Source organism: Sipha flava, unplaced genomic scaffold (assembly GCF_003268045.1).
Source record: "Sipha flava isolate LNK unplaced genomic scaffold, YSA_version1 0_pilon_pilon, whole genome shotgun sequence".
Lineage (NCBI taxonomy): Eukaryota > Metazoa > Arthropoda > Insecta > Hemiptera > Aphididae > Sipha > Sipha flava.
Window position 1 is genome coordinate 4,982,483 of NW_020271713.1, and position 25,421 is coordinate 5,007,903.

At 31.3% G+C, this 25,421-nt stretch overlaps 1 protein-coding gene across 1 annotated transcript; it reads left to right on the forward strand.

Annotated features, from left to right (window-relative positions):
• Positions 1–261: 261 nt before the first annotated feature.
• On the forward strand, positions 262–25,421 carry LOC112681333 (putative fatty acyl-CoA reductase CG5065). The gene is made up of 7 exons (XM_025551864.1): positions 262–736; positions 15,208–15,462; positions 18,747–19,002; positions 19,439–19,631; positions 20,479–20,718; positions 24,945–25,205; positions 25,295–25,421. Exons 1-7 carry the CDS (start codon positions 488–490, stop codon positions 25,365–25,367), a joined length of 1,527 nt encoding a protein of 508 aa, XP_025407649.1. The 5' UTR covers positions 262–487; the 3' UTR covers positions 25,368–25,421.

Below are 25,421 nucleotides of genomic sequence, written 5' to 3' on the forward strand. Positions count from 1 at the left end.
GCGATCATATGATTTTTTTTTCTTCCGACGATCGTCTACAAGTAACGCATATAAATATTGATAGTGAATAAATAATCATAATATTTACAAATCCGCAATATACGGACGATGTGAATGTGTATTCTGGAGTATTTGATTTGTAAGTTCTATTGATCATCAATATGTTGTCATAAGTATTATGAGACGCGTCAACATGTAAAACGTTTAACTATTCGTCTTTGATGCGTTTGCTGAGATTAAACTCGATAATCGTTGTTGCAGTTGCAGTGTGCGTCATGTCGAATCATCGCGTAACAGTAAGCGTTTGACGCGGATACCTGTTGCACTGCAGTAGCAGCAAGGCAAACGAAGCCATTTGGTCGCGTACCACCACCGCGGTTAGCCAAGGTGTCCATTAGACAGCAGCGACTGTATACGCCCGCAGACGACCTACCGACCTACCGACCGACCGACCGACCGACCGACCGACCACTCGAGACGACACACAATGGCCGGCAACAACAACGACTACGCTTGCCAGGACTGGAACGCGTCGGACGTCGCGGGCGGCACCAGCATCGTGAACTTCTACGACGGCGAGTCGGTGTTCGTCACTGGCGGCACGGGGTTCGTGGGCAAAGCGCTGATCGAGAAACTGCTCAGGTCGTGCCCGGGCCTGAAGACCATTTTCCTGTTGATCAGACCGAAGCGAGGCAAGGACATACAGCTCAGGTTCCAAGAGCTGTTGGAAAATCCGGTAAGCAAACGCGCGCGCGCAGTTACCGGGTATAACGATTATTATTTAACAATGAAACCTCTAAACACCGGACATTGTCGGTCGCTGACGTTTTGTCCGCTATTCAGAGGCGTCCACTTTTCGGAGGAAGAAATTTCAATTTTATTCAAGTAGAATTATAAATTAATTAAAACATTTTTTTTTTTTTTTTTTATAATATTAATTAAATATATATATATAAAAATGAACGTTTATGAAAAAAATTGACATCACAAACACAACTAAATACTAATACGACAACGTATTGGTCACTATATTTCGTCGATGCGATAATATTTCAGCGAGATAAAGATATATTATACTTTACATTATTATACATTATACTTCCACAATTATTTTTTAATTTATTATAAAAATTAAAAATTTCAAAAATTAAAGTTATCATAAAAACGTCGGTTATTTAGAGTGTCCCATATTTTTAGGTTTTCTTGTAGAAATGTAGAGAAAATATTCCCGTTCCCGAAAAAAAATTCCGTTATTTGGAGGTGTCCGCTATACAGAGGTGTCCGTTAAAGTAGGTTTCACTGTATTATATGCATACATCAAGTACTAGAAATAAGAACGGTTAAATTCGCGTCTAAAACCGTGTATATTTTTTTTTCTTAAACTTTCTACATCTTAAAGGCTGGCCGACTATCAACTTTTAAGTCTAAACGACATAGGTATTAATCATTACTTTGTTCTGAAAATACGTCTTATAATAGTATCAAATCTTTTTAGGCCCGCAAATGTATGTATTTATTTATTTATATTTTATTTCATTAAGAATACTGTGTCTCACTGATATGAAATTCGCGTGAAGATCTAGGATGACTACTTTTGGGGGAAAAAAAAAAGCGTTAATAAAATGATCAAATTCTGATTATAACTTAAAAACTGTTTTGACTTTTGAGATATTCATACAGTTATATGATCACATACCAACATAATATAAAAATATATATTTACGTTAAATATAAGTGGGCACATCATACAAATAATAAATTCATAAGATATTAGTTATAATTTGTAGTCAAAGTATCAACATTGTAATCAGGCATTGAGGTAATTGTATTTTAAATATCGATAATGTGAGGTAATTACATTATATGACAAAGTTTGATTCATTTTGTCCCCAAGAACTCATTTTGCATTTGATAGCAAGTTTCTATTGACCATTAAATGTTAGAGTCATCTAAAGCACAATATACGTGATATACGAGTATACGTGATATTATCACGTATTAATACCATGAGATAACTGTGGTAATAAATTATATTTTTTTTTATTTTAGGATGATTTATATTACATAAAATATGATAATAATAACATTAATTAGTTATTATTATTAATTAATTTTTATTAATTATCAATATAATAATAATAATTATTATTAATTTTTATTTTAATATTAATTTGTTTAATGTCAAAGATTTTTTTAATGATTTAGTTAGCTCGCAAAGAAATTACGTTTGGTTTCGGCAAAAATACTATAAATTAAAACAAAAACTTACCACGAACACTTATTCGTACCTTTACTAAATAAATCAATCTTTAATCGGCTTACTAATTAAAGGCAATACAATTCTAATGATATATTGAATAATAATATTGGTCGCATCGATAATCACTCACGAGCAACAAAGAACTGAACTAGATGTACACAATACGAGGATAACGCTTAAGACCGAAATTATTGACTTGCATCCGACCAGTCATAGAAAGTGCATCCATTCTCGATTTGTTCGAAACGAACGCGTATAATGGTTTTTAAGATAATTATCTATACGTACACAATCATAACGCATAATAATGTAATACAAAACAAAAAAAATCACAGGGTGGGTCATCAATCAGATTCAAATATTTTAGAGTGCATTTCCCCGTCCCCGCTTCCTGGTTCACTCCATACGTAACCACTGCATAACCGCTTGGTAATCGTTGTTTCTTCGTGCATTTATTCGTAACATCTCGAACGCCTGTCAACACTATCGTAATTACAACAATGGAACTGAAACCCAATACACGATGAATGATGATTATATTACTTTATTCTTCGCTGCAGTCATCGTCGAGAACCGTACTATAATATTTTATTGGATGAAGTACGTTCACAAAAAACGGTTATGTAATGACGTAATATATATTCCCGGTTAGTTCTTCGTAAGTCACGTAATCGCATTGGTTGGTTATCGATATCGGGCAAGGAGAAATTTATATCGCGGTATCAATTATTCATGATAAATAATAGTTCAGAATTTTTTTTTTCTTTTCCAATTTCCCGCGTTGTTAGTGGCTCGACAACAATAATTTTGGTAAACGAATAAAGTAAAAACAATTACGCTGTTCGCGTTGCCGCAAAATCCGAGTGCTGGTCTTACAAAAATACTGTACCTACCGTCAAACTGCGTATTACGCCGTGTCGATCACGATTTAGTGACTTAGGGTTTTCCAACCCGGCTGTCGACGGTCGCTTTATCCGTAATCCGGCTTTGCGATGTACCACTTGTTGACGTAATACCGGTCCCTGGTAATCGGGTTATAATAATATTACAATACACGACTTGTAACGACGATGTAATAGAAAGTGTCGGTCGCAGCAAGTTCCCACCAACAGTAGGAAGCAATCTTGTGCGCCGGTTTTGTAATAAGAACGAGTAAAAAATAATAATTATAATCGGTGGACTGTATTATTTACATGAAAAAAAAATTTACGAATCATAATAATTGATGGACTGTATAATATAAAATAAATATGTTGCCTGTTTAGGCGCGTCCAGACGGAGCAGCTTTTGCCGCGCGGCGTGAGTGTGAATACATGAATACATTTTCCGCGGCTTTTTTTGATGCCGCGCGGCATAATTTCCGATCGGCCTAGTAGGGGCGGTCTACACCAAAGGAAAGCCGCGCTGCATCAGCACTTATTTTTTAAGTAGATATTTAAATTATTTTTTAAGTAATTAGAACAAACTTTTTTCACTGAGGTAGAACTGATTTTTGTAGTAGTCTCCGGAAGACACAATTTTTATTCCATCAAAATGTCGATACTGAAGATTCTCTGTTTTTAAAAATACAAAGAATGATTTTTCAAAAATGAAACATGTTTTTTAAGATTCAAAAATATAGATTACTTGGTGGTCTCGTGCACTTCGTTGCCCATTAAAAATGACATAACTCTACAGTATTTATGAATAATATTTTATTATTATTATACCTTTAAAACAAATCGGGAAATAAATTCCGCACCGTGTATTTGCCGCGCGGCAAAAGCTGCTCCGTCTGGACGCGCCTTTTGACACATGCAATAATAAATATAAATAAATGTAATTAAATAATTTACCTACGACGACACACCGTAGGTGTTTCATATAAATAATAATGGTTCGGCACTACGTATATAATTTGCGCACGGTAATAATGTAATAAATAATATGCTTTTCGGCCTATTCGCAAACGAACGGAGGTCTTCACCATGAAGACTACGGCCGCCGGACATCAAAACGTAGATAAAATGCCACCACACGCTAAAACTGAAATGCAAGAAATTGAGAAACTTTGTGGCACTGAGAGTACGACTTGAACACGTTGGCCAGGACATAACCGAAAACCTTTGAAAACACCGAATAACCAACACTTTCATGCAATTGCGAATATTTATAAATCATGATGCACAATATATATTTCAGTACCTACCACCACCCACTTATTTCTCTAGCACACCATCCTTTTTCATCCTTTTTAACGATTTTTTTAAAAACATAAACTAAAGAAGAAAACCAAAAATTATTAAAGATTGTACTTACCTATTTATATTTTACCAACTCAAATTTAGGATTAACAAACTCCAAGAGGTTTTTCCTTCCTTTATAATCAACTAAGAATACAGAATGTTGATTTTATTGTCGTGTTATATTTTTATCGACTATCGTGTACTCCTTGTTTCGTGTTAGTGATATGTTTAAACTTTGAAATTCGCTATATGTGTATTCATCCAAAATCTTTACATCTAAATACAACACACCCATCCACCCATGACATTTTCACCTTGACGCCTGGGCGTCATAAAAACCCCTTCACCGTGCCGCTGCTTTCCTGCGACGGATTCTAACAGTGAAATTACGCATCCGGCCGGTCGAACACGGTCGCACGAAAACTATGACTTGGAATGAAGACAAATCGTACATTACACGATAATCAACATTAACAGAAAGTTATAATATTATTCTTGCGTCGCGCGTGATTTTTGAATATAAAATAAGTTGGGCGAATGAAAACTGGCCTGAGGAATTTACCCGGTAGAGCCGACGTGACATTTTGTAATATCACGTGTGTTTGGGAGGAAAGAGTTACGGGGAAATGCGCACTGTTGTCTTTTGATTTTCGAGAAACAAGCAAAACTATGTAATAATTAAAGACAATATTTTTTTATTTAATGTATACGAACGGTGCACTACGCGGATCACTGGTACACAATGCATGTTATGATATAGATGTAAAGAAAATAACTACCATTAAATGTGTGTTGTTTTAAAATGGTACGACTGGATCCCACCGTAACATTTTTTTTCGATCACTCGTCCTCTATTTCAGTTTTATTATTCATTGATCACCGAACTTGGTTCACCGGCATTGTTATTTGGCACCTGATCTGTTCGCGTTACAAATCGTCGAGAAAGTTTACACTTAGGTACGGTGTTTTTTATTCGACAAAGTGCGATACAAACAGTAATAAAAGTATCGAAATATTTTCAATATTACGTATTTTAATTTTTTTTTTTTTTTCATTTATTTTGCAAGCTATATTATAATTTACGATTGAACATAACGAGTTTATCATTATGGAAATGCATTAGGTTCCGAACTCTGCAGGTATACTCGGTACTCCAAGTATTAAAAGAAAATAGCAACAATAGAATACATAATATCCCGTCGGAATCGGTCCAATGGTTTTCGAAATCATCGAACGAAAACAATATAACAAATATAAAATTGTCAAGCTTCATCTATTTCTATTATCGGATTTCACTTTTCCCGTAATTTTCTAGGGAAACGATGAACAATCGTATACAATTAATAAGACCATTATATATTTTTTTCTATCTCTGAGAATTTTTTTTTTTTTAACAATACATTTGAGGTATTGGTTTTATTATGACCCACTTTCTTATCAAGCACACAAAAAAAATTGTAAATGTTACTAAGAAAAAAAATATATATTGGCTATTAAAGTTAAGCATTTTGGACAACAATATCAGAAAAACTTTGTTGTTTTTTTCTTTACATAAAAGTTTTATTTATATATTTTTTGGACTATTAAAACAAATATAATATAATCAATAATAAAATAAATCGTGTCGCTGAACACTTTTTTATAATACTTTTTTAACAAACATTTTTATTATTCACAATCAAATTAAATTTTACGAGAATATTCAATAATGGTTTATTAGACTTTTAGATATTTTATCAGTTACATACTTTTACAATGATTTATTGAAAAATAAACGTTTTTAGTGCTAGGAAAAATCAATATTCTTAAAGAATTAAGTTTCTAAATAAATGCACCTATAAATCTACAAATATGAAAAACGTTTTGAAGTAATCTACGTAATCAATTTTTTTTTACATCATTCACCCACAACTGTGGTGGATTTTTTTATTTAATATTTTTATAATACAACACTTACTGAGGTATATCTGTTTGAGCTTTAAAGTATTTTTCTGTAATTTTTCTTCATTTCTCTGTTGCTTGCTATGTTCACATCATAATAAACTAATTGAAAAACAGGTAGTATCGATCAAAATTTGGATTCAGCTGTCTTGGGCCATCGAGATCTCTAATTTTTGGGCGTAACATGATATAAAGGCTAAAAGAAAGCCTTGTTTTTAAAATTGGACGAATCGAATATTTCCTTTACATTTCTTTTCTATTTTTTTTTTTTTTTTGTCTCTTAATTTTCTAATACTTTGGAGGACATCATAACGTCAGGACTAGAACATTTGTGACACGCCTCTATCTGGAAAGTCGTACGCGCGTTTTTTGGCGGGCTGACACACATGTCCTCGTGAACGTAGCCCGATTGCGACATTGTTCGCGACTGCACCGTTATCGTTTCGATACAAACGGTACCCAGTGCATTATTGTGTTGCGTTAATATCGTCGCAACTACGTACAAAATACACTCGGTGTTAATAATATTATTCACATTGCGCTTACACTTTTGTCTGTAGCTTTCTTGATACCTATACAGTTATGATTAAAATAATGAAAAAAACTAGAAACTTGAAATGTATTTCTGCCTGAAAGTTTTTCTTTACTAAATTAATTAGAAGAAAAAATAAACGTTACTCCTGAACCTAAAGGGCTAACATTAAAAACACAATTTTAAATGATATCTTCTCCGAAAACAAATGTCTAAAAGTATTACGTAAAATGAATCAAGTATTATTGGGAGAAGAGGTTCAACTAGATTAAATCCATCAAGACCCATTGATTTTAAGCTCTTTTTAATATGGACTAATAACTACAGTAGATGTTGAACGATCATTTTCAATGTACCAGCATTTACTAAAAGACGGCGAAGTTTCACCGAAAAAAACTGGAATACTTATCATTTAATGATTAATTTTAATAATCAAGAATAAAAGTACATTTCGAGTTCAAAATTTTAATTTATTTTATATGCGTTTTTAATACATTTATATTTTTTTTCCCCATCTAATACAATAAATTTAGTTTTATTGCAATTTTTTGCATATTTTAATGGGTTTTTTACTACACATTACACGATATATTTTGACAGTTTTGAAATATAAATTAATTTTATTACATATTTGTTGCATATTTTAATGATTTTTACTGCATACCTATTACATGACATGTTTTGATACTTTTAGTGCATACGAATTCGTGCTCCGTTAATTACCTACATCTGTGATAATTATTAGCAAATTGCTAGTTAAATTTCAGTGATCAATTAGTCATAAAAATACAGTATAATATTATCTCTTACTCGCTCATGAAATACTAATTTTTTTAGACTATTACTACAATGATAATATTTTGTTTTATCATCCCGTAGCCAAGAAGAGTACAATAGTAGGTATATTTTAATTTTACAACATTGTATGAAATTTAGAACCGGAGTAGAAACCTTATAAACGTAAATATAATAAAATAATTAAACAGTTATATTAATATATATAGTTATACATATGTATATGATTAATACAAGCGTAACACGTTATAATTACAACATTAGTAACACAAATTAGTAGCATTTTATCAATTGATTAACAGATGAATACAAATATTTCAAAAGTTTTAAAGAGAATATAATGAATTATGTTAAGGTAGTAATAATGTTTTATAAGTATTTTTAATGTCCAAAAAAAATTCAAAACTTTTGATTTCATCGCAACCCTCGAGCGTTCTATTTAGAAATCCGTATAGTAAGCTTAATTTCGAACGTAACGAGAAAGGAAAAGGCAATCGACTTCCAGAAATAAATGAAAGTATCTACATTGGTTATATATTTCCCAATAGTTCCGGACTATCAGTTGTATCAAAATAATGCAATAAAAATAAAACATGTACCCAGATATCAGTATTTTTTTCGTACACTACCGAAGAGTCAACCTCAGTTATTTTCTCAGTAGGATAAAACCGCACCGGTGCAGTACTATTGCATTTGTAAAAAGAGATATTAAATAGTTGAATAGGGAACTAAATCGAATTTTTCATCGTCGTGTGCTGACAATCGTTGATAATTATTGTAATCGTAGCCTTTACAAACCTAATTAATCCAACGAGTTATTTTTCCGTGTACGAGCCAGATACTAACTGCGTTATATCGATTACGATCCTGACGTGTACGACTAGTGATTTTCGTTGTAACGTCATTATAATTGGATTCGTTAGAATACTACGAGTACAGCAACGTCCCCTTTTACAGTCAATACAGCAATTGTGTGAAATATACGCTATTAAAAATCCTGTTATAAAAGCGCTGCGTGTGTCAGGGTTGAAATCCGGGTAGAACTATAATAACAGTGTAAAAATCCGTATAGTAAATAAAAACATTCTGTACTAAAACGCACTGGATTCGAGAACGAATATTACTATATTAACACTACCGCCGTTGTCGTATAAGTTTTTTCGGTTTTTTTTTTCTTCAAATTTAACGATAAAGTGATATTCTTAAAATATATACTAGGTTCTACCACGGATTTGAGCTTCGCAACGGGCCCGCGGTGTGTACGCACAATACGGTGATAAATTTCGAGTGCGACTTGCATTGGGGTTTAAAAAAGAATAAAGACAACGAGGAAAACCAGGACAATAAGGACTATGAGAATAATCAACGGTGGTAAATGCTCTATACTCTGTAATCCGTACCGTAAATCACGATGCACCGTACGCCCTAGGATTTGGTAGGATAATACCATCGATTTTGTGTTGCATTCGCGTTGGTGAACAAAAATCGAGACGAAAATATTTTCACATCAGACTGCACTAATTACACGCGCGTTTAATATTTCGTTGGACGGAGAAAAAAAAAGTTTGAAAAAATAATTTTCAGGAATATCGAATAACAGTATCGTAACTGTGCACCGATTGCGGTCGATCCTTTAAATGTTTCGAAACCATTTGAATTTGTTATGTTGAATGTCTCATGATGATCTACGTACAGTGCGATATCTTCTGCGCGTCGATAAAGATAATACAGTTCATTTATTGTTTTTACAGACGACAAAAAACACTTTTTTTAGAAATAAATTTAACATCCTTATTATAAGTATTATACTAGTATATAATAAGGGTGGAACCCTATAGCATTACCTATTGTCTTAAAAAAAAAAAAATAGCAATTTTTTCGAATATTTACCGATGTAATTATATTTATTTTGAAAATTAAAAATGTAGTGTTTTATTAAAAAGGAAAAACTAAATTCGATTATCCAATAATAAAATGCTCAAGAATCCTCGAGATATAATGAAATACGTAGGTACATACTCTAATATCATACCATACATTAGTCAATTGTGTCGAATTTAAAAGTACCTTTTTAATTAGGTTTTTATTAGTTTTCAACACGAAACACGTACTTGACACCAACGTGTAAGTACAAACGTGAATAACATTTTGATTATTTATTTTTATTCTAGCTGAGATAATGGTCGGCAATAGTTGTTAAGCCGTACGGCTACATTGTCACATTCTCAGTTTTATATAAATTTTGACATTATTTCAATAAACATATATTTGAACATATATGTATAACAAGGATTTCTCTTAGGTTTCGGCGAATCGATTAAATTTAACAATCCGTGCGGAGAAAGTGACACTTCCTTCCACGGGCATGTCCCTGAAACACTAATACACGCAGACGCGTGCGCAAAAACCACTCAGTCGACACAACCGGTTAACACCCGATGATTATTGTCGATCTTTTACCGCGGAAGCAAACGCAATAATGCAGTGCCGCGGTGCAAATAGTAATCATTCGATCGGCTCCAAAACGGATTAGTACTGTCGCACCGATCGATACTGTAACAAAGCAACGCATTATTGTATTCGTATTACATAACTGTTGATTGTTGCTCGTCGGCCGAGTGCTGCTGTGCGCATATAGAAAGTTTGACGCGATCGCGTGTTTTCTTGAAAGTGAAATTCATGCGCACAGTCGTATAAGTATTTTCCCGATTTCCCGTTCGCCCGCTTCTACGTTGTATACACCTCGGGTACAGTGGTTTTTCTGGACCTTTTTATAATTGAGGGGGGGGGGAGAGATGAACTTCGTGCGTATATTATTCTTATATATTTATTTCCTAAGTGCGATGTAAATAATAAATAACAAAAATTTGAAGAAAAAAAAGGCGACTGCCCCATTCCCCTTCTGGGGACGCTCCTACTCGGGTACCGATACAGTCGCAATCCATCCATGACCGTACTCAACACGAGCAAAATATTATTTCGCAGCACGCGTGTCACATACAGATCACACATATACGCTTTTGAAGTACGGTCGAGTCGGATTTACAGTGCGATTCGTATACAGCAATTCACGGACGAATTAATGCAACGCGAACGTGTGAAAGCAAAACAAATGAGTTGAAATTTACATTATTTTACGAGCCGTAGAAATGTGTTTCGGACGCATCAGTTGCCTTTTTTTTTTTTTTTTTTCTGTCTGTACAAAACTATATTACAGATATTAATTACGACTAATCAAAGGTTCTGTATACATATTTTTTTTTTTATTTTTTTTTTTTACTTCAAACGGTTCGGCTCTGTAGTTATTAAACACCGTGTTTTCATTACGTTTTTTCCTCCTGTTTCAAGTTTCCATTATAATTTATTTGTACGTTCTGGTTGATTGCTATTTGTTTTCAATTATTATTATCTCAATTTTCAACATGAATAATTAAATATTTCACTAGTTATCAACTATCTGAACTGTTCAATAACAACGATATTGAAATTGTGACATGGCAATTGGGATGTTAAAAATGCTTTCGTTTGACAACCGTTAGATCCATATTTCACAATACGTCGAAAAATAACCACTCATCAACTGTACCAATAATCTAAATTCGATATCGATCGCTTTTCGTAATGTAACATCGAAGAAATTCAGCTAACCATCGCGACCGGACGAAAAGTCGATAAATATCGGTATTATTCGCAAACTCTACAGTTTTGTTTGTTTTTATTATTTAATAATATTTTAAATATGAAAAAAAAATACATACGATCGAAGCCGAGTTACTCAGTTAGTATATATGCATATTTATATTTATATTATGTACAGAATAGTTTCTAAAAAAATTCAATCGAAGCGAGACTGCGGATAATTTATGAATAGTAAAAGTTATCATCGACAACCACAAGAATGTCGCGATGTATTTTTATTTCATCTACTTCTAAAATATGTGGTCGATTCGAAGTCGAGTGATCTGTTGAACTAAACGTGTCAATACCGTATGCACGTGCACATCCCTTGATAGCTCTGCGAAGACCGGGGTCGGACTGATCCGGACCGGAACTTCGCGATCGCGAGCTAGGTTTCCGGCTAGTTTGGGCGCTAATGTTCATATTTTAAAATTAAAAAAGATTACTATTTCCCCTGTGGAAGGAGATTAAAATACTTCTATGGTTCTTCGGTTGGTCGTAGGAGGCGACTAAATGAGGTTGTTCAGGTTGATAGCCGGTGTAAGATTTTGTCAAATAGTATGAGGAGTTTATATATATTATTTAAAGTGTACCTATATGAAAAATAAAAAAAATGTCTGTAATTTTTATTATTATAATATGTTTTTGTTTTTTTTTTTAATTATTTTTAATTGTTATCTTAATAAAATACAAAAATGAAGAAGTAAAGAGTAGAACCAACCAATTTTAGTATGACCAGACCTTTTGACCAGACTGAGATTTTTGACGTTAGTCCGATCTTGACGTAGACGATATAAAAACTTTTCGACATTATAGCACAAATGTAATAAAATTAAGAGTCGAATTATGTGTAATTGGATTTGATACATTGTTTTTGTTATCGTGTGAACAAACTTCTATAAACGTTAGTGCCACGATGAACAACGTTGAAAACGGTTTAATTAATTTCGTGTGTTCAAGTATTCTATAACAGAAATATCTATGACTCACTTTTAATCTCGACGTAATATTATTATAGTTTATTTTATTTTATTTAATCTTATTAAATCTTAAATTAATCGATATTCACCCTCATCCCTCACCATTACTAACCAGGATTCGTCAATAAGTATATTTATTGCTATACACGACACATGCAATGGACATTTTACACCATATAGATTAATTTCCGTCTGACGCACCAACAGAGTGTCGACGTTGAAGAAGGCTTCACTGACTCTTTGTAACAATAATAATAATAATATAATATAGTGTTTACAAAATCATAGGCGTATGTAGTTATGGTATCTTAGAGGGAGACCTTAGATCTCCCCAAAAAAATAATGTGACAACATTGTACTACAACTGTCAATATTTATTTTTATTATCTATTATTTAGTCCTAAATATATTTTATCGCACTTGCCCCCAGTGGCCTCACTGAGCCCGCTAATGTGTGCGAGTATCACGTCCTCTCGAATTCAACTTATCGGTTTTCTGTTAAATTATTTTATACAAGTATTTTAAATGTTAAATTTCTTCAAAATTAAATATTTTTAACCATGATAATATTCTCGTACGTATACTTCAATATTATTTCAATTCATGTTCTGACAATGAAAAGGTTTTGTATTGAACGATGATAAAAAACTTGATCCGAAGTAAAATCAGGAAATATAGCCATTAGCATTTGTGTACGATGATAAAAAATAGTACATATTAATACTTTCTCAAGGGCATTGCTAGAAATGTCATCAAGTGGAGGCAACCAATTAACAAAACGTATTTAGTGTTATTTATTAAGAGTATTTTTAAATTTTTACGCATGTCAAATTTGTGTATCTTAATTAATGGTCTTCAATTATAACTTACAAGGTAAATACAAAAAAAAAACAATACATTGAAAATATTCATGTAAAATTGTATTGTTAAAAATGCAATTAAATTAAAATTACTATTTGATAAAAAAAAAAAAAAAACTGTGTCATTACGTTGTAAATAATAATTTGAATACGTGGAATATAATTTAAAGAAATATAAAAAAAAAATGACTGAAAAATAAAAAAGTGAAAAATTATGAGCAGCTATCTGTGCTACATTACCTTTTGAGGGTGTTATTAAAATAAATAAATATTCAAAATATTTCATCGAGTTAAATTCTAGAGTAAAAATAACATATGATGTTGCGTAAAATAATTTAAATCGGTATCAATTTCCAAATACTTGACGGCCCTACGTATTGTATATTATTATATTTCTATTGAAATACTAAGTGAAAAATTTATTTTCGGTACACTACGGCTGCGTCGAGGGGTTTAAAAATATAAACGAAAATACATAGTTGTACAGTGCGAACTCGCGACAATATAACGTGTTTTTGATTGAAATCGTACGCATCGAGCGGCCAACGACGTTATGTGACATTAGCGTATTTAAACAATGCATCAACCGATGCATTGTTTAAATACCGAAAATATAAATATAAATATGCCGGGAATATTTGTAAACCAGGAACTCAGGAGGAAAAGGGTTCTACCTCTTCATCTCAATACGGTCGTCCGAAGTTTAGGGAAAACTTGGAGTATAATAGTAAATAGTGTTATTGCTATTCGCCGGAGTCTTCGCTCTTCCGGTCGACCCCTGTAATTTCAGTATTGAAATGACAACAAGCTGCGTTTTCAATTGCGTATACATTTTATAACCCGCCGCGTATAGCCGGAAGGCATATTAGCATTCTGGGGTCGGTCTCGGCACCGGTTATCATTTTAGCTTTCTGATTGGTCGTATGGTTTGGCCGCGCTTTTTGAAAACTGTTACCTATAACCTTGTTATCTAGTATTATGTGTTATTTAATATTATCGAATTTCAATGCCTATTTATTATTTATGATACTATTATAAAATATAAATATAAATAATCTTTAAAAGGGTTTTTACTTTTGAATTTTTTTAGGTAGCTTTTTAAATAAAATATTATAAGTCAAAAAGCATCTTAAAATGTTTAAATTAATGGAATTTGATAATAATTCATTTCATTCTAATATGTTTTCCGAACAAGATATTTGTAACTGGATTAGTATTCATGGTAAAAATACTATTACAAGCTGGTGTGTGAAAAACATATTAGAATGAAATGAACTATCATTAAATTCCATTAATTTAAACATTTTAAGAAACTTTTCGACTTATAATATTTTTACTTAAAAAGCTACCTACAAAAAGTAAAAACCCTTTTAAAGATTAATTGTATTCACACATTATAAAAAAAAAAAAATAAATAGTAAATATGCATTGCAATGTGATAATATCAAATAACACATAAAACCAGACAACAGTTTTTAAAAAGCGTGGCAAAATCAAACGACCAATGAGAAAGCTAAAATGATAACCGGTGCCGAGACCGACCCCAGAATGCTAATATGCAGCCGGCAGCTGAAAATAGTCAAACACAGTTGTTACCGCCGTTTTGGCCATATAATACTCAATTTCAAGCGCAAATGTATTTCGATAGCATTGGCCGCGCGTGGTGTTTATGATTCGTCGCTGCGCACGTTTGTGTTCGGACGGACGAGATAATGGCACGACAAGAACACCGCGATGCAATACGCGTTTGTAATAATCTTCCCTAGGAGATCCGGTGCGAGTGGATGCCCGGACGAAACGTTATTTTGATTTCAATAATGCTCTGACGGTCGATTAGATTACAAAAAAAAAAATAAAAGGAATAATGTAATTGTAATCGTCGATTGTATCCCGCGGCGGAGGACGGTATTGAGAACGAAACCATTTTTTTGCGCAGGTGTTCGATCGCATCCGGTCGGAAGTGGATTCGGAAAAAACGTTCGCCAAAGTGGTGTGCATCAGTGGCGATGTGTCCGATCCCGATCTGGGCTTGAGCGCCGAAGACCGGCGGAAGCTTAGCTCCGAGGTGACGATCGTCTTCCATTCGGCGGCCACCGTCAAGTTCAACGAGACCCTGCGCACCGCCGTCACGCTCAACACGTTGGGCACGCAGCGTGTAGTCGACCTTTGTCGTACGATGAAAAATCTGAAGGTAAGCCTCGGTCGAGAAATTGCGCGAAATTTATTGCATACAATGTATATGTGTATATAATACTTCTATAAATATAAAAATGGAATTTTCGCCACGTACGTTCTCTGAAACTACTCATTAATTATCTCGATTTTCTTTCTTTTTTTTTTTTTCTAATAAAAAAATACACCGTGGAACAGGTTTTAGGCTTGATTTCAATTTTATACGTTAATTCAGTAATTATTTATTTTCTATAAGCAAATATAAAATTGTCAGTGGATAATTCTTCAGGCATGCTAAGCATGCGCCGCATGATTAGGAATAAAAACGTTATTAATCAAAATACAAAAATTGTTTTGTAATCAATAATATATTACGTATTTTAAGAGAACATAACGTATTACAATTTAATTCTATTATAATTTGTGAAATTTAATGATAGACCATACGATAAATGAGTGCGCAAGTTATACGACGCTTGTTACCGCTTTAAAATAACATTTGTTCCGAGACCACCTCTACTAGCAGCTGCGGTATTCATTACTCAGGGCATGTTCATTCTGTTGCGCTTCATCAATGTCCTAATTTGTCAAATTTACGCGTACTAGTATATGTCAATTTTTCTTCGTTTTGTTTTATTGTTCCAATTTTTAATATTGTTTAGTTAGTTAAATATTATTTAAGTAAGTGATATTGCATGTATATTAAATTAAAATATTATTAATAAATTAATACAAACTTGTGTATAAATCGAATATAACTATAAAATATTATAATGAATGAGCATGCCCATATATCAGAGTCGACATTCGCCACTGATAATTGTATATGTGTGTACATTTCAGTGTTTCTCTAACCTTTTTGCTGTCGCAGATTGGTAAATTACTTATTAAGTATGACTATGAGCCTTTTAGAGTTTTAGCTCAAAAAATTAAAAACTTTTCGATAGTCACGGGTTAGCTTGTTTGTAATATATATATATAAAAAAAAATCCATTACCAGTATGCCAATATTATCTTACAAAGTAAATATTAAATATAAAATAAATATAATTAGTTAAGTAAAAAATAATGAGAGCGTTGTTCTTTCCAATGGCGTAGTCGGAAACATATTCCCCCCCCCCCCCCCAAATATACAATTTTTTTGGTTCAGTTTCTCCTAATTAAGTACCAATTTTTTAATTTTAATAAATCCATTCAACACAAGTTAAAATAAACGTTAATATAATAAATATTTATTATTATTTATTAAATGAATAAATTGAAGAGGTCAAATATTGTTTAATTGCACACTTCAGTTGTTGCTAGAAAAGTCCATTTAAGTAGTTTACAACATGCTAATGTGATAATTTGCATCACTCCCATCCCTATAGTTCATGCACGGTAGCGTCAATCATTACGTTGTGATGTTCAAAAATTTGATTCCTGCACCTATGGTCGTTTTAGGAAATTGTCTTTTTTGTTACGCGCTCCAAAAGCTCAAGCTTCAGTTATAAGATGAAAATATCATTAAAATGAAAACTAATCGACCAAAAATTCTTCGGTAGAAACCGTTTTCTTTATAACTATACAATTTTTTGAACGTTGTTCATGTTTTCGATTACGATTATAACGTGTGCCTTGCAATAAATCATATGAATACACATTGGACAAACGTTTGACATAAAATTAAGCAGTCATAGGCATAGGCGGTACTAGACCTTCTTGGCAAGGGGGGGGGGGCAGGAAATACTTAAGTAAAATATTAACACTATTTCGTCTAAATCTTTAGACTAGCAATACTATAAAAAAAAGTATTTTATTGATAACTATTTTAACATATTTCAAATAAGATTATTTTATAAAATGAATAATACACTTACAAATACCTACATTTATATTATTTTATCTTATAAAATTTTAAAATAATAACTTACCACAATTTACCTGTGATGGTTCTCATAGGCGGACCCATAGTGATACATTTGAGTGTGCCCTGTCATTTTTTCAAAATGTAAAGGATGTGTAGACCGTGTTATGATTTAAATTCTAAAAATAAAGACTTCGTTAATAAAGTAAAATAACGATTGATAAAATATACATGTAATTATTATTTCAGACTTATTCTGAACACTTGCAATATTACTTACAAAAACTAAAATTTAATTAATGTGTACGCACATATATTCGCAATTGTAATTATTAAATTTTTTTATTCGCATTATTCACATTAGGATGTGCCAAGGCACACCCAGGACACCCCGTAGAGCCGCCTATGATGGTTGTTGAATGAAAAAGTCATATAAAGTTTTTATTTTTTTACTTTGGTTTGTGTTCATAATTTTTATTATAATTAGTATTATCCAAAAAACTCAAGAATACTAAATAAAATACACACTTCAAATCAAAGTATAAAATCATGCAAAACATTTGTGATACAGATAATAATAAAGTAATAATATTGGTTCATGATTTGTAAATGATAAAAATAAATTATAATAATATTGAAAATGTTGACGCAAAAAATCTTACCAGCATATTTACATGAATGGTTCCCACGGTTGTAGATAATAATATTATTACTTACAACCATACAGACTCTAAATAAGCATGTAAAATGAGGGGTTACCAACCAATATTTGAAATGTATAGGGAGAGTAAGAACTCGCAGGGGGGGCAGCCACCTACCTCACCCCTCCCGTAGTACCACCTCATATCATTTTATTTGGACAAGCAAAGGCAAGTTTATCTTTTTATGGTTATAGGCACTAAACATTTTCCATTTTAATTATTAAATATAATAGAGAACCTTAATATTCTAATAATAATTATTACTATTACTACTTATTACCAATTACTAGTGATTTTACTATCTAGTATTTTCGATATTTTAATATTTAAATTAATTAAATAGGTAATTAAAAACTTTATAAAATCTGATTTTCTTTGTACTTATCTAGAGCACATAGGTTGTTGACTTTAAAAATACACAAAAGCACAAAAGCTTAGCACCACTATCTCTTAAACACTCTTAAATAATTTACGTAGCACGGCACGTTTGATATTTTAAAGTATAATAGGTTTTTTGATTTTTTGGAGTGTCATCTACTCAATATAAAGGACTTTTATATTAGTATAAAGACTGGGAAATACTGATCTAAGATGTGTTCATCAACACTGTTAGAATAAGTTTTGGGATATTCACTTGCGGGACGCGCACCACCGTCTGGGATTTTTTTAATCCCGTCAACTCGCCCATCATTCCTTTGGTCGCTCGTTTCGAAAACCGCATAATTATCGATATTGTTCTCCCACTCCCCCGCACAGGCCATGATCCACGTGTCGACGGCGTACTCAAACGCGGACAAGATGACGATCCAGGAGAGCGTGTACAAGCCGCCCAACGATCCTGCGTTCGTGATCAACTGCTGCCAGAAGATGTCGGAGGACGATCTGCGCGACTTGGGCCGCCGTATGCAGGGCAATCACCCGAACACGTACACCATGACTAAAGCCATGGCCGAGTGGGTGGTCGCGGAACAAGTGGACGACATACCCGCGGCCATCGTCAGGCCCAGTATAGGTAAATATGCGATCTGATTTTGTATTAATTGCTGGACAAGCACATTTTTCGGGAAATAAGCCATAACCAACACAGATCGATACCAAAAATAATAAAAAATATCGAAAAAACATCCGGGCAATGAAATATTCATAACGTGATACTCTTTCAGATGATAGTATAAAAATGCGCTTTGACGAACGACCAATAGTATGTGTAGTTACCTATATTTAATTGCAATATCGATCAAACCCATAGTTCATATAATATTGGAGATTAGCATACTACGAAAAACATAATCGGCACTGGCTGATCCACCGAGAACTTAATATTATATTATGTGTGTTAATTATCATTTTTAAATTTTCTCCTATTATTTCACGTATATTTCCAACGTCAAACTTATATATTCCCGATTAATTATTATCAGTAATCAAAATACATGTCGTGTTTAAAGTGACCGCTGCTTGGAGAGAACCGTTCGAAGGATGGGTGGACAATGTGAGTGGCATCACGGGCATCATGATGGAAATCGGACGAGGAACGATCAGAAGCATAGTTTGCGATCAGAAGCTCCGGGTGGACATCGTACCGGTGGACATCTTGGTGAACACATTGATAACATCGGCCTGGCACACGGCTACGTACAGGTGAGGAAAAATCATACGTCAAAAACAAGGCGTTGATTTTCATTATCTAAATCAATAGACAAAATTATCAAATTGATTTCGGTACACATTTTCTAGAATGTCAAATTTAATGGAAAATCTGTATTTTAAACATTTAAATTTTAAGTTAAATGTAATAGTTATAAGTGTTTTACATTAATTTTTCAATTTTTTTCAAGATGTAAATAATTTTAACCATAATGCATGTACGAACTTTATGAGTAAATTAAAGAAGAAAAAGGTTTCTAAAACTTTTGTATTCTAAAAAATCGATTATATTATAAAAATTCAAGATGAGCAATTTTTAAATTTAGATATATATATATATATACCAAATATGATGAGCACTTATAGTTGTATGATTAAAATACAAAAAAGAAAAATTATATTTTATTATTTAGAACTCGATTGACGATTTCAGATTTTAAATAATTTAGTAATACAACTTTAGAAGAAAAAAAAAACGTCGAGCTTAATTACTCTAAATGATTGATCATACAACACGGAAACAGGAAAAAATCTTTTTATGTAAGAAAAAATTTATCAACGATGGTAAACACCGTAAGAACTCAAAATATTTGTTTTCTACGAGCACTTAAAAATAATTTTGTTGAGGAGATTTTCTTAGGCAGGTACTTACATTTCTGTAGATAATTAACGGAGTACACCAATCTGATTTGATAAAATGAATAATAAGCTTCAGTATTTCGGTATCGGCGTAGACGAAAACCATTTAATACTTGATATTTGACGTTCAAATACCGATTAATTATACGTCAAACATTATCTCTCACCGGAATCGATTGACAACGCGTTTTTCGCATTTCAGGCAAAACGCCGTGAGAGTGTACAATTGCACGTCGGGCGCGTTGAACCCGCTGCGCTGGGAAGAGCTGGGCAACCTGTGCCAATACCACTCGTTGACCGCCCCATCCAAATACTTGCAATGGTACCCGGGGTTCTCGTTCCGGACCAACCGCATGGTGCACAGGTTGTGCGAGATCCTGTTCCATTTCGTACCCGCTTTCGTGCTGGACATCGTCTTCCGGCTGACCGGCTCAAAACCCATGTACGTATTTCGTGTTTTAACGCAAAATCTATCATTAAAAAAAAAAAAAAAAAAAACAATAATAAACGAACAACAAATAAAACAGAATATTATATAATTCGCGAAAACATAATATCTACTTAAAATCTAACCGGACATCTCGACCTACAACCAATGGCAAATTTTTACATTTTTGCTGTGGGGTTTTCAATTTTTGCTAAAAAGTAAGTGATATTATAATATTATAAAAAATACGCATAAGGTACGAATTAATTATTATATTATTATTATAAATACAAACGAAGAGTTGTTTACAACCACATGTCACAAATCAATGTTCTTTTTCTCTATGGTACCTTTGTATCAATCATTAATGGCTTTTCAACGTTTTTTTTTCTTCTGGAGGAGGAGGTCGAGACCCGAGACCCGCCCCCTCCTGAAAATACTTGATATAAAAATAAACCTGAAGTGCCTCGCAAAGTAGCTAAGAAATGTTAATGTAATTTACTATTAATGCAAATTATTAGTGTAGGAAAGTACTTGAAAAATGCGTATAATTTTATCATTGATATTAAAATGTAATACATTTCAAGTGAATAGTGTAACTTTGATGCTAAAAAATACCAAAACACACAATTAGCTGTTATATAAAATCTATTACCAACACATTATTTTCTATGAACTAAAAATGAATAGTACATTTAATGCATTTGTATAAGTGCTCTCGGTTCAGTACGTGTATACGTAGTCCGTTCCTTAAATAATACAATGTTTTAACACTCATATACACGTGTATTTAGTTACATGTAGATATATGAAAAATGCATTCCCTCGTGTATTATAATTACCTATACGTGTCCATAAGGTCCAGAAGTTTTTATAAATATATATTTTTAAGAATTTATAATATCGTCGTGTAATTCTTATGTACCTATATTATATAACGTTAAATTTTTTCGAGTTTAGTATTGTATATTTTGTTATCGTCCAAAGATTGCCATTTATAGTTATAGGTGCACTCATTGTGACATGGCAATCAAAATCTAAGTTTATACATAAAGTTTTACCTAACGAATCGTCGGCCTTTGAGTAACTTTAACGAGTAATAAACCATAAATAATAAATCGCGATGATAACCACATTATCATAATAATTTAATATCGTAAATGCAGCGATAGGTAACAAAAATTGTGAAAAATCATTTTGAAAATGTAACTATAAAATTATACAGGCAATAATTGTTAACAGCAAATATAAAACATTAAAATAAATATATAATATTATTTAACTTTATTAAAATCTAAGCAAATAAAACAATACAATAGGTTAATCAAAATACCTTTTGTATCTCAATAAAAGAGTATTCTCAAAATGTCGATCAGCTAATGAATTTCTTCTTTTATTCAATAGTATTTAATAATATCAATCTTATTTTATTTTTAGAATTATTAAGTCAATGATAATATGTACTTATTTTTTTAATATAGATTTACGGCCACTTTTCATGACAATGGTAATGTAATTTATGGGTGGAATGGTTATTTTTACTCAATAGTCTTAAGACGGTTAACTACTTTTTTCATGACCGGTGGGACCCCTAATATTAGTTAATATCGTGATAAATATTATGCTTTTAATTAAGAATTCTTCAAAATATTTATTTTTATATTTTTTCTAAATTTCATAAACTTGTTATCAAATATGGTATTTTACAAAAATATTTTTTATTGTCTTGAATATTAAAATTAACTTAACTTGTATAAATAAAAATAACAATACGTTAATTTCAAGTTAATCCGTAAGGAAATGAGTTAAGTTAATAAGTTAAGTTAATTTACCAGTAATGAAATAAGTTAACTTAACTTAACTTTTAACTTATTAACTCATTAATGCCCAGGCTTGCATTCGAGTATACAACATTATTCTGTTATTTATAATATTAATAATATTAATGAAAAATGTAATTTGAAAATATTCAAAACTAATGTATAATTATTTTGGTTTTGTCATATTTTTTGAAAAAAGCGTTTTGTTTTTTTATATGACGGTGAAATTTAATTTTTGATCAAAATTTAATCAAAATGTTAATTAATTTAAGTTCAATATACAATTCTCATTATTATTTCATAATCATTTTTAAATATATTATATGCTAATATTCGTATAATTAATAATATTATAGTATTACGAGTAAGTATTGATTTCCCTTAAACGACATTACAAAGGATTACGTGCCCCTAGGCTGTCCGAAGAAAGTGCATGGAGTTTTAATGCACGGGCACCGGATAATGTACACGTATATTTTAATTACACAAACTTTAATACATTTCCATAAAAATTCGTATGTTCTTGTTCTTACATATACCTGTAATAGAGACCCCTAATTTGTATATTTGTACATATTTATTGTTATTTTTTTTTTTTCTTAAAATAGATATTTGTATATTGTTCATTTTATTTTTATATTTAAATTATTAAAATAAATATTTAAGTTTAATAAATAGTTAAATAGTTTTATATCAGTAAGGAAATTTGAAATATTTGATAAAATATTATAATTTTAATGGATTATTTACTATAAATTGTAAATATTTTTTTAATATATTGAGTTGGAGTATTAACTTAAGTATAAACATATATTCAACTTTTATACAATTTTCTTATTATAATATATTATATACCTAGATTAGATACTTTTTTCAAGTTAATAATAAAAATAATAATGATTTATTCATTGGTATAAATAAATAATATAAATTATTTATCGTTATAACTTAAGTAATGCTGAGATAATAATGTAACCAAGAATACAATTAAAGATATACCTAGTTAAGTAGTTGTAGAACATATAAAACAAAAATTATTTTAATATAAAACAGGGCTTGAAATCGAAATAAAAAATTTCGATTTTGGTTTCAAATATTGATATTTATTTTTTGCATTTCCGTTTTTGATTTCAAACATCGATATTCATTTTTTTTCAATTTCGGTTTCAGAAATCGGTATTTATTTTTTTTCGATTTCGGTTTCACAGCAGAATGTTATCCATGACTTATAATTTCTTAAATTTTAGTACATTATTAGCATAATAGCGTTGTAGGCTGTAGGGACAAGCTACTGATGTAGGTAATACCTATATATTTAAATCCATTTTATTATAACCTATGTTTAACATTTCGTACAAACTACAATTATTATTAAAGTGTCTCAAAAATGAAAAAACATAATAACGATGAAAGTGAAGCTAAAATGAAGTAAACTAGGGATACATCTATGTGAAATGATTAAAATGTAAAATAAAGTTTTTTATTCATAGATTCAAACATAATTTAACTAAATATGAGAACAATGTTTTAAATTATAAGTGGGACAAATATGACGACGCCTAGCAAAACTGCAAAATAAAACTATTTTAGGTTATTTGATTGTATATTATTGGTTAAAAGTATAACTCACGGGTGACAGCCAATGAAGTATTATAAATGAATATGTTATCCATAATAATACACTACAAAATATCTATGTATACTATATTATACGGACTAAATCGTGTGTATAAAAACAACAATCGCTCATCAAACGCTGATTCCTTATCATAAATATTCTAAGAAAACAAAATAAGTACCTACTAGTTATTTATTATTATGTATAATCAATATTATTAACAAATATGGCAATGTCTACGAATTGACAATATAAATGGAACCGTTGGCTGTTGAATTTTAAATTAATTTGATTTAAATCGTTTTAATTATTAAAATGATTTTGATATTGATATAAAATATCGATTTTAACTTTTTCAATTTCAATATAAATTTTGAAAATCATTATCAACTATTAACGATTTTGATTTTTTAAAAGATTTTTAACGATTTTTATTGATATTTGAAATTGATTTTGAAATCGATTTCAAGCCCTGATATAAAAAAAAAATTATAGTTTTTAATTGAATACTTGATTAAATGAGTAATATTTTAAACTTAAAGCCACATGTACAATAATAATTGCACTTCAAGTAAAATGGTATTTGCTATTAACCTCTTAAGTTACTAAGCTCTTACAAAATACAATTTAAATAAAAAAAAAAAATTAAAAAAAATAGTAATACCTGTAAGTTAATTTTTTATAATAATATAAATATAGTATAACTTTGACATTTTTTAAACACTCAAACGGATTAAAAAAGTTTGGAGTGATCTAACATAAATGTTTTAATACTTAAAACAAACATCATTAATTTTTCACAGAATGATGAAAATATATCGTCGCTTCAAAATGGCCGCTCGAACCGGAGAGTTTTTCGCGTTGCACCAATGGGACTTCATTAGCAAAAATATCCAGGAACTTGACAAAGACATCACATCTTCCGCTGATAGACGTACATTCCCCGTTGACATTAGACAAGTGGTGTGGGATACTTATGTCAAAGATTATGTGTTCGGCATACGGAACTTTGTACTCAAAGACCCACCATCAACAATTCCCCAAGCTTTGAGCAAATTACAAAAGTAATGACGAATTTCTCTTTTGATTAAAAAATAATTGCATTATTTAATTTCCTATACAAAACAAATATAAAAAAATGGTTTTTTTGCAGATTTTATTGGATGCACAGGATGGCACAATGTGTGTTTGTTGGGATGGTTATACACGTTCTCAAATCAAAATGATTGAAATAAGATTTTATTTTTGTATAATATTAAATAAATATGGTTTAGCTATGA